General features: G+C 41.3%; 1 protein-coding gene across 1 annotated transcript in view; it reads left to right on the top strand.

Annotated features, from left to right (window-relative positions):
* Window positions 1-899: 899 nt before the first annotated feature.
* Window positions 900-12,210, top strand: part of LOC311119756 (cysteine-rich motor neuron 1 protein-like) — a gene marked incomplete at both ends in the record, with an annotated part of 42,947 nt that continues 31,636 nt past the window's right edge. Inside the window, one exon of the mRNA XM_084194414.1 lies at window positions 900-915. Within this exon, the coding sequence (XP_084050540.1) occupies window positions 900-915 (16 nt within the window). The remainder of the gene's footprint in view (window positions 916-12,210) is intronic.

Genomic DNA, 12,210 nt, shown 5'->3' with positions numbered 1-12,210 from the left:
GAGCCTCATCCGGAGATTCAAATGTGTAGTCTTTACCATCATGAGATAGCCATAAACGGGCCGGGAATCGCAGTCCGTACTTCACACCTGGATGGTCCCGAAGTAGTCGTTTGGCCTGTCCGAAAGCTGCGCGCTGCCTGGAAACAGTGGGGGAGTAGTCCTGGTAGATGGAGAAGCTCTGTCCTTGAAAGCTCAGAGTGGTATTGCGGGCTCGTCGGAGAATCTCCATCTTCTCATGGAAAAAGTGCACTCGAAGAATTATGTCACGGGGCCTCTCCCCATCCCGGGGCTTTGGGCGCAGCGACCGGTGGGCACGATCAATCAGGGGCTTTTCATCCAAGGCTAGAACATCCTTCAGCAGCCCAGAAACGAAATCCGTGGCGCGAGGCATTTCCGCTGACTCTGGGACTGATACAAGTCTCAGGTTATTGCGGCGAGAGAATCCCTCCAAACTTACACAGCTCTCCTTCACCTTTTTCAAGTCCGCAGCTAGGCGTTTCACGTCAGCCTCCAGGGATGTAGTTAAGTCGGAGACATTTGTAGCGAAGGTCTCCAGTGCTGCAATCGTTGTAGTGTGCGACTCCATTGTTGTTTTGAGTGATGCGATTGCCGGCACCGTCTCGTTCCGCAGGATGGTTAGATCTGCTTTTAAAGTATCAGAAACCTCCTTTATTCGGGCCTCAATCGTAGCAACCACCTCCGTTTTCATTTCAACTATCTCAGAGCGTAGTAGTTTGATGGCCTCGAGAATGTTCACTTCAGCGCCGCCAGGCCAAGCCGCCCCCCCGGGTAGAGTATCAGTCCCCGGGTCGTCAGGCTCAGGGGAGGGCGGTGATGAGAGTGTGTCTTGTAGGCCGGGTTTTCTCAAAGTCATGCTTTTGGCCTTATGTTTCGTCGACATGCTGATATTTGGAAGTAAAGTAGTCTTGGTTTTTACGGGAAGGGATCACCAAAATAATATATGAAAATAAATACGGTTTTGCTGCAAAATTCACATAAACTTTAAAAATACCACGGGAGCAAACGGAAAACACGTCAGTCGCACATGGCGTCCCTCCAATCCCCCCTAGTCTGGCTTTTTTATGGCGGTTTTGGAGCAGTGGCTTCTTTGTTGCTTAGAGGCTTTTCAGGTTATGTCGATATAGGACTCATTTACTGTGGAGATACTTTTGTACCTGTTTCCTCCAGCATCTTCACAAGGTGCTTTGCTGTTGTTCTGGGATTGATTTGCACTTTTCGCACCAAAGTACGTTCATCTCTAGGAGACAGAACACGTCTCCTTCCTGAGCGGTATGACGGCTGCGTGGTCCCATAGTGTTTATACTTGCGTACTATTGTTTGTACAGATGAACGTGGTACCTTCAGGAGTTTGGAAATTGCTCCCAAGGATGAACCAGACTTGTGGAGGTCTACATTTTTTTTTTTTTGACGTCTTGGCTGATTTCTTTTGATTTTCCCATGATGTCAAGCAAGAGGCACTGAGTTTGAAGGTAGGCCTTGAAATACATCCACAGGTACACTTCCAATTGACTCAAATGATGTCAATTAGCCTATCAGAAGCTTCTAAAGCCATGACATAATTTTCTGGAATTTTCCAAGCTGTTTAAAGGCACAGTCAACTTCCACTGGAATTGTGATACAGTGAAATAATCTGTCTGTAAACAATTGTTGGAAAAATTACTTGTGTCATGCACAAAGTAGATGTCCTAACCGACTTACCAAAACTATAGTTTGTTAACAAGAAATTTGTGGAGTGGTTGATAAACAAGTTTTAATGCTCCAACGTAAGTGTTTGTAAACTTCCGACTTCAAGTGTATAAGGCAACGCCTATGTTGCATTAGCATAAACCTGCTATAGTTCCTGAATATTGTCATTATCATCAAAAATGTAATTTGGTAATGGATATAGGTCAAATAGATTAGGATCAGTTTCACTCTCAGGATCAGAGTTCACCCTCTCCATTCACCAGGGCATGCTGAGAATGGTGTCAACATCTTTAGTACACAACTTCTTTACACATGTCACAATCAGCATAACAACAATCAAAACAATCAATCCATAATACATTAATTGCTCCACTCATATAGTTATTAACATACTAACAACTTACTCAAATCAATCAGTCAGTTTCCAAATCATAATTAACCAATGAATTATCCAAGCCAAATTTAGAATGACATTTCTCAGTGATTCACGTTGGTTCTATCACTCAAAGTTAAAACCCTCAATTTAGCACACATCGACCCTAGCAGAATGTACATTTATATTAACATACAATATATTCATCTTATAATTCTAGCATTAACTTTCTCATCAGGGTTATAATTACAGATCAGTATCTCAATGCATTCTTAGTCTAAATTACTATACATTTTGCCGACTGTAGACCCCTACAATCAACTTGATACCCGAAATAAACAATTTTGGACAAGTCTAAATCAATTATGGGCACAGTTGACCAACCCCACCTTCAGGCACTCATTCTTCTGGTGTCTCTTCATTGTCTTCTTCAGATAGTTTCCCAGTTCAAAATGAATGTCCCAATTTCAATGTCTCAGGATTAATCAGATTTTCCCAGACAGACTAATGTCTCACCTGAGCCCCACCACAGCACCTATTATGTCTTGTCCATTTGCCAACGAGTATACCAGCAATATGAGAGAAGTTTTGGAACGGATCTCTCTCCATGCTCATTCCACGTGGACTCCTGTAGCACTCCTGTGTACAGGTTGCTGGCTCAGACTCAGGTCTCAGGTAGAAGTGGTGAAGACAAGGTCGTATTGAATGCCTTTGTCGCTCTTCTTCAGCTGGTTAGAGGGGGTTTGAGGTTCACACCGTTCTCGGCCAAATTATCCCTTTCATGCATATAGATACCATCTGTAGTCACCTTCACCATAACCTCGAGAGAGGACAGATCAAAACAACAATTTAGTTCAGTTCATTTCTGATTCAGGAAATCCAGACAAGCATTAACTGTATGACCACTTATTACTTTTACCAATATTCTTAATACAAATCTCTAAGACAAATGTCAAAGAACATAACAACACATTCTGTTAAAACAATTATTTCAAATTGGCATATACTCCCCTATCACACTGTCGACCTCATCGCAGAGTCACAGGGTCAGGAAGTTAGACCGCCAATCCTTAGGGAGTAATCTCCATCATCCAGCAAACCCAATCTGGTGAGATTTGTATCTAAACAAAACAGAACAAACAACACAACAATACACTCCTTCCTATATCACTCGATACACTTCTATATATCACTCAAGGTGTGTAAAACTTCAATCCAAAAACCTTCAGAGGACTGGTAACTCCCCCAGTTTTGACACATTACTCATAATGTGATTAATGTGTAGAAAACAACAACACTACTGGTGAAATAATAAAAAACTATTGAATATAACAAATCCATAATAACTCCATAAAGAAAAATGTTTGCCCATACGGTCATACAAGGAATAGAAAAATAGACTAGAGACAGGTCTATCCTTCTCGTGGTCCGAATCACAATATAACTATTAATTATAAGTATGAGTTTTACCCATGTCCTTCAAATCAGTATTAGATATGACCTTTAAATCATCACCCACCCTCTCTCGGCTTTCCAGTGAGGGTGATCAAACCACACTAGAAAGTCAGGACAGAGGTCAGAGGTCATTCAATCCCTTCTATATTAGACTAATTATTTAAAAACAGTCAAACATTTCATTCATTTCGTGTCCCAGGTTACAGTAAGTTTCCAATACACTTATTATCAAAATAATTCACATGCGTTTAATAAAAAATAAAAAATAAAAAAATAAAACAGAAAATGCCATTAGTGTGCGCCTTTAAGATACCTCGGCTTTAACCCTTAAAAACCACCACTGAAACCAAAAGAATAGACCACTCACAATAATTCAAACACTGTATTAAAAACACCAACAAATATTCATAACAAGTGTGGGCAAAAACAAACAAAAATGGCCAGGCCTTATTTAATTTGGGTGCTCTCTTTACGGCCGAATACAGATACATTTATACTTAAAAAAACTGCTGAATTTCACTAACTGCGCTCCCCAGACTCTCAGGAAGCATTTCACAGAGTGAGATAATGATTAACCCCTCTCCTGGAAGAGAAGTGTACATTTCTACCCTACATCTTAATCAGCAACCCAAAAGTTTTAATTACAAACAAAACACGATAATGATAAGTCCACTGTCCTCCCTCCAATCATTAATTGTTTGTTTTATTCCACCCCAACGTTTATGTGCCCTTAATTTAGCATGTACTACCCTTAGACACGGCAACATTTATCTCGCCACCGAGTCTAATGATTCACTCCCGTATCTGACTGGTCTCTCTTATTTTAGCATGATTTCCCATATCCAACACACCACAATGCCCTTCATGTTCATGAACAAACATTTTAGGTTTGGTAACCCCAATGCTGTCGCTTGACAGAATTGCTTCTTAAAAACTCTACTAACACTTACTCCCAATATTAACTCCAATCTAATTTCCCGTAGGGTAAATTTAAAACACATCAGATGATACAGCGTCCCGTTAAGCAGAATGAACACCTTCTAAAATAAACAAACCCAGAACCCCTTTCCGGTAATCTTATTATTGTAATCTGTTGCATTGATTTAGTAAAAATAGAAACGTGTTGATTAACAAATCTAGAACCTTCAAAAAGTTGGTGCTGTCTCATCAGCGTAATAGTCAAAACTAACTGCAATCCACTTAAATTACTTGACACTGTTCCACGTAGTGGAAACATATTATCGGTTTAAAATACATTAACTTTCTGCTCAAATTCACTGGTGTTACCCAAACTATAGAATTGAGTAATAATAATTATACATTTTCAAAGAACATATCTGCATTCAACTTAGTCATACCTCTACACCAAACTAACCCACTATGTCTCTTACAGCCCACTAGATTTCAGCGAGCACCAGTTGCTAACACCCTCAGACTAAAACATGGAAACTCTTCCATTCTGTCCAGTAGAAAATTATAAATAACATTCTCAAACAACGTTCTGCTTTTACCTCTATCGTAAGGTTAAAAAACAACTTGACAACTTTGTCTTCTCTTTCTGCATCACACTTATTAAATGTCTATTATTTTAAAATTAACATGTAATGCACCGAATTTATACATCAGTCAATTCATAAGGAAAAATATAAAATAGTTCACAACACAGGAACCTCTGTCTGCCCACAACTTCAATGCATTGCTGTTGTAGCCTTCTATTATCATGCAATAAATAATATCCATGTTTAGTTATCCATTATGATCATGGTCACAGCTCTATCACAATTGCCAATCCGCTATCATTAGAATGCATTAGTTATAGGTAACAGTCCCTTCTGATTAGACTACAGGTAATAAAACAAACACTTGCTGTTGTTGACAAGCATATATTCAATTCATATCCATATTCAATTCAGTGTTTTAAATTACAACCCCATTCTCAGTAGGTTCCTCCAGCAAACCATTAGGCCACACCCCAAAATATTATTACCTCGAAATGGCCCTGCTAATCATGTTGAATAAATTAGCCTTTCAATTTGAACCCTGACCGTTGTATCTATCTAAGCAAAACATATCAATAGTTGAATTACAGTCAGAAACCCAGATTTTAGTCAGTAACACCGACCCTATGCAAATAACACAATTACAATGGTTTGTAGTCTTAACATCTGGCACATAATAATGACACAATTACCAGAAAATAACCTTAAAGTTCTTTGCAAAGTATTCACATGCTCAAAGGAAATAAATTAGCAGTCAATGAGTTAAATCCACATTCATTGATTTGGAAACATAAAAGCGGATTATCTTTTCCCTTGCGACATAATGAAATTCCTTTACTACATCACATTAGCTCCACAATGATAATTATTTTGATGGAAACCCCTAATTTGGCTTTGTACTACGTTATAACTTACGTCGAGACTCCACCTTAATTCACTCTTAACTGTATGGGAAAAGTTTATTCGAGAAATATAGCAAATGTAGTCCCATGAGCGTTTTATAGTTACATCGGTTAGGTCAATTTCCCATATTCTTACCAAAAAGTGGACGTACCCCAATCAGTTTCTGAGACTATTTCCCAGACTTTGTAGACAGTCATATAATGCTTAAACCTTATCTTTATCAAATGATCCATAAAAGGGACCAACTCAGAAAACCTTTATTAATAATTTTTCAAACCTGACGTACGTCTACGTTTGGGTGCGCAAGTTAGTATATTATTTATCATTCGTTCCATCATTACTTCATCAAATCTGTAGTAATAGATTATACACACATACAATTTGTCACATTTTCATATATTCACAGAATCCATACATAACGTTAGAAATCTTAGGTACTCACATCCAACACTCCATGTGCGTTGTCAACGACTCCCCATTGCTACAAGGCAGCTCTGCAAACACTCCCAGCAGAACCCAAAAACTCAAATTTCCCGGACGCTGCTCCGCACGTATCCTCAACGGTTCTCTAGCCTTCCAGACTTTATAGACTTGCCACTTACTGTCTAAAATAACATCCCACACTCAATACCACCCCATGATATTCTATGATGGGCAGTGATGGATGGAACCCCAAGATAACGCTATAAATCGAAACGTATTATCCACATTTTTATAATATTTTATGCAAATTTCTATATCTTATTATCCAAATTTAAGATTAACACTTATTTCTACACTCACACAACACTCATATCACATTCACACACACATATAGAAACACGAACACACAGGACACACAGTGGAATGAGACAGACGAGGGAAACCGGTTAGCGCTGTTTTTAGATTTCAAACCCTGCCTATATGAACAAGGAAACCCATACCATTTTCAAAATATTAGTGGTCCCAAAACCGGGGTGTCTCCACACTGGGATATTTCCTACTGCGATTACTGTGGTATGGATTATCTTATGTCTATCCAAATGTGCAAAACTACCAACAGAGTACCCATGTCTCCTATCTAACTACGACTCCCGAGTGGCGCAGTGGTCTAAGGCACTGCATCGCGGTGCTAGCTGTGCCACTAGAGATCCTGGTTTGAGTCCAGGCTCTGTCACAGCCGGCCGCAACTGGGAGACCCAAGGGCGGAGCACAATTGGTCCAGCGTCGTCCAAGGTAGGGGAGGGTTTGGCCGGAAGGGATGTGGATTAGTTTCCCACGGGGGGCCAGTATAAAAAAAAAGAAGAAAACAACATGTATGCATTCACTAACTGTAAGTCGCTCTGGATAAGAGCGTTTGCTAAATGACTAAAATGTAAATGTATGTAAGATGGTTCCAAAAATCTAATCTTACCTTGTATTTTCTAACCTCCACTTCAGGTGACATGCCAGGAATAACAAAACCCTAACAATATTAACCCAGGGCATACCTATTTACCTCATTTATCAAAACATTTTATCAAAACATTACACGTTATAATTTGAACTTCACCAAGCCAGGTGCCCTCGTAAGGTTTCACCTGCACTCTAGTCCCTCGTTCAATATATTAACCTCACCAGTCCTACTGTGATCAACCCAGTACCACGGATCTGGACTTTTGGTTGCCCGCAACTGGCTAATTTAACAATTACACTACCAGTCAAAAGTTTGGACACACAAGTGTGCAAAGCTGGCATCAAGACAAAGCGTGGTTGATTTGTTTAACACTTACTACATGATTCCATATGTGTTATGTCATTGTCTTCGCCATTATTCAACAATGTAAAAAATAGTAAAAATTAAGAAAAACCCTTGAATGAGTAGGTGTGTCCAAACTTTTGACTGGTACTGCATGTCCAAGGATACCTCACTTAAGAACACTCCTACCAACTCAACAGTCCTGCTAGTTAACCCAGCTGTGGGCATACCACAGGGGCTTTTTTATTATTATTATTTTTTTTATTTTTTTCTTCTTATCTTTACACGACATCACTTATTGATAGATTGTTCAAGCTCAGCTCTCTCAGTACTATGTTCGGGATCTGGCATCCACCATTGCCCGCTTCCTCTCAGATCTTAGGCGGGTCCAGTTGCTCTACAGGAGCGTGGTTTTCCCTGAGATCCCAATTTCTGATCTCCTGTGCACAGTTTACCCAGGTCTTCAGGAGTGGTGAACAGGTGAAGTGCAGATCCCATCCTCGTCACCAAAATTGTCGTGGAAATTCTAATCAATAATGAGGAGAGACAAGGTCAATCACCAATCAGGATATTACTTTATTCAAAACGTATTAATAAGGTAGTAAGTGAGGCTGGTCGAGAGCTCTGACATACAGAAAATGCAGAGTTCTTTATGCTTTATGCTTTATGCTTTATGCTTAGTCATGGCTGGTTCCACCCTTCCCATGCAGACCGGGGCATCATAAGCCACTTTGGGTTCATCTGTTAGTTATTTGCACGGGGTGTTGTTCTACCCCCAACCCGGCTTAGTTTCCCAGATGGCAAGGATCATTAGGAACAATGAGGATTTTCGTTCTACTCCTCCAGGCTATCCCTATCTCGGTTACACACACCACATCTTGTCTATGGAATGCAGGCCGGGTCAATTGTCAGCTCAAGCTATCTCTAGTGACTATACGCCCAGATTAGCTGCAGGGAACTAGAGTTAACTATTAATATCAAACAAATCAAGTAAATATGTAATTTCTCTCTCACAATACCAACGCACAGCTAACACAACAAACACAGAAGCACACATCGCAATAGCATAAATACGAAATTACGCTCACATTACATCTGTCTTGATTTGTGTACAGCTCTTTTGAAGGCGGACATGGTAGCTAGCTGTCGTGTGGATAAGTCCAGCTTGTTCCAGAGCAGTGGTCCAAAGAACTCCAGACTGCCTTGGAAGGCCATGTTTTTAACTGATGGTTGTGCCAGCAGGTACGGTTCCCATTGTTCGTAAGTTTTGGCTGCTGTTCAGGTGCGCCCCCGGAGGATGGGTGGAGACTCCCACCTGAACAGGTCTGACGTATTCAGATAGTTTGTGCTGTGTCGCCTTGAAAACAGTCACTAGGGTGTGGATCCTGTCCGTCAGTGGTCGATTCCAACTTTTTGCAGAAAAACCTCTGTTTTATGTGCTCCCTTCATGAATGCCCAGTCATGATATGAGCAACCCTGTTGATGATACGCTGTAGCTGGTTTAGGGATGGGCATGAGTAATCGAGTACTCGAACGGACGTCAAAGCTCGATCTTTAACCAGAGATCTTTTTCAAATACTGTACAACTATTTGGTGGAATGTGCTTTGTGGCTGCCAGAACGAGCAAGTAAAATGTTGTCTTGTAGACAACGTTAATTTGCTTTGACTCTAGTGTTCCATTTGTACATGTGCATTTGTGGGGCACAACAAAAAAGAAACCAAGCCAAGCATTACACCATTCTTCTCCCTAAATTCCCTTTCCCCTCTGTGTCTCATTCACTCAATTGCGTTCCAAACGCTCCCTCCACACACATGTGCTGAGTGAGCACACAAGCTCCCATTAGGCCTACAGAAATGAATGCCTATAAAAACGTAATTGACACACAAGCTACATTCCTTGCCAAATGACGATAGTTTTTTGGAAAATATGTGTTCCAACATCAAGCTGCAGTTTTGGAATAATTGCGTCCCATCTACAGTATTTTCTGCTTAAGCTACTTTGCGAACTGCTAGTGACATTTCAAATTGGTTAGCCTAAGCTATAACCCCCCGGAACATAAATAGGTTCCACACTGAAAATATGCAAAACATTAGTGTGATAAAGACAAAGATCGTATTTACATCAGAATCATTAAGCATACGCCTACTCAAATCAAATCAAATTTATTGGTCACATACACATGGTTAGCAGATGTTATTGTGAGTGTAGCACAATGCTTGTGCTTCTAGTTCCGACAGTGCAGCAATATCTAGCAAGGAATATCTAACAGTTCCACAACAAAAACCTAAGACACACAAATCTAAGTACAGGAATGGAATAAGAATATATAAAGATATGGATGAGCAATATCATTATCAGAGTGGAATAGGCTAAGATGCAATAGATAGTATAGAATACAGTATATACATATGAGATATGTAAACATTATTAAAGTGGCATTATTAAAGTGACTAGTGTTCCATTTATTAAAGTGGCCAGTGATTTTCAAGTCTGTATGGAGGCAGCAGCCTCTCTGTGCTAGTGATGGCTTTTTAACAGTCTGATGGCCTTGAGATAGAAGCTGTTTTTCAGTCTTTCTGTCCCAGCTTTGATGCACCTGTACTGACCTCGCCTTCTGGATGATAGTGGGGTGAACAGGCAGTGGCTCGGGTGGTAGTTGTCCTTGATTATCTTTTTGACCTTCCTGTGACATCGGGTGCTGTAGGTGTCCTGGAGGGCAGGTAGTTTGCCCCCGGTGATGCATTGTGCAGACCGCACCAGCCTCTGGAGAGCCCTGCGGTTGTGGGCGGTGCAGTTGCCGTACCAAGTGGTGATACAGCCCGACAGGATGCTGTCAATTGTGAATCTGTAAAAGTTTGTGAGGGTTTTAGGTGACAGGCCAAATTTCTTCAGCCTCCTGAGGTTGAAGAGACGCTGTGGCGCCTTCTTCACCACACTGTCTGTGTGGGTGAACCATTTCAGTTTGTCAGTGATATGTACACAGAGGAACTTAAAACTTCCATCTTCTCCACTGCTGTCCCATCGATGTGTATAGGGGGGTACTCCCTGTAGGCTGTCTCATCGTTGTTGGTAATCAAGCCTACTACTGTTGTGTTGTCTGCAAACTTGATGATTGAGTTGGACGTGTGCATGGCTACGCAGTCATGGGTGAACAGGGAGTACAGGAGGGGGCTGAGAACTCACCCTTGTGGTGCCCCAGTGTTGAGGATCAGCGAAGCGGAGATGTTGTTTCCTACCTTCACCACCTGGGGGCGGCCTGTCTGGAAGTCCAGGACCCAATTGCACAGGACCCAGGACCTCAAGCTTAATGATGAGCTTGGAGGGTACTATGGTGTTGAATGCTGAGCTATAGTCAATGAACAGCATTCTTACATACAGTGAGGGAAAAAAGTATTTGATCCCCTGCTGATTTTGTAAGTTTTACCACTGACAAAGACATGATCAGTCTATAATTTTAATGGTAGGGTTATTTGAACAGTGAGAGACAGAATAACAACAAAAAAATCCAGAAAAACGCATGTCAAAAATGTTATAAATTGATTTGCATTTTAATGAGGGAAATAAGTATTTGACCCCTCTGCAAAACATTACTTAGTACTTGGTGGCAAAACCCTTGTTGGTAATCACAGAGGTCAGTTGTCACGATCGTCGTAAGAACCGGACCAAGGCGCAGCGTGATAGGCGTACATCTTTTAATCAGTACTTAATACAATCACAAAAACAACAAAACGATACGTGAAGTCTAAAGGTTCACAAACACAAACCTATAAAGAACAAGATCCCACAAATAACTGTGCAAAACAGGCTGCCTAAGTATGGTTCTCAATCAGAGACAACGAGCAATAGCTGCCTCTGATCGGGAACCACCCTGGCCAACATAGATCTAAACGATCTAGAATAAACACATAGAAACTACAACATAGAAACTAACACCCTGGCTCAACATAAAAGAGTCCCCAGAGCCAGGGCTTGACACTTGTTGGCAATCACAGAGGTCAGACGTTTCTTGTAGTTGGCCTCCAGGTTTGCACACATCTCAGGAGGGATTTTGTCCCACTCCTCTTTGCAGATCTTCTCCAAGTCATTAAGGTTTCGAGGCTGACGTTTAGCAACTCGAACATTCAGCTCCCTCCAGAGATTTTCTATGGGATTAAGGTCTGGAGACTGGCTAGGCCACTCCAGGACCTTAATGTACTTCTTCTTGAGCCACTCCTTTGTTGCCTTGGCCGTGTGTTTTGGGTCATTGTCATGCTGGAATACCCATCCACGACCCATTTTCAATGCCCTGGCTGAGGGAAGGAGGTTCTCACCCAAGATTTGACGGTACATGGCCCCGTCCATCGTCCCTTTGATGCGGTGAAGTTGTCCTGTCCCCTTAGCAGAAAAACACCCCCAAAGCATAATGTTTCCACCTCCATGTTTGACGGTGGGGATGGTGTTCTTGGGGTCATAGGCAGCATTCCTCGTCCTCCAAACACGGCGAGTTGAGTTGATGCCAAAGAGCTCAATTTTGGTCTCATCTGACCACAACACTTTCACCCAGTTCTCCTCTGAA

This window comes from Coregonus lavaretus, assembly GCF_964263955.1.
Source record: "Coregonus lavaretus genome assembly, contig: HAP1_SCAFFOLD_2309, whole genome shotgun sequence".
NCBI lineage: Eukaryota > Metazoa > Chordata > Actinopteri > Salmoniformes > Salmonidae > Coregonus > Coregonus lavaretus.
The sequence above is the reverse complement of the archived record's forward strand: the minus strand, read 5'-3'. Positions and strand labels throughout refer to the sequence as shown.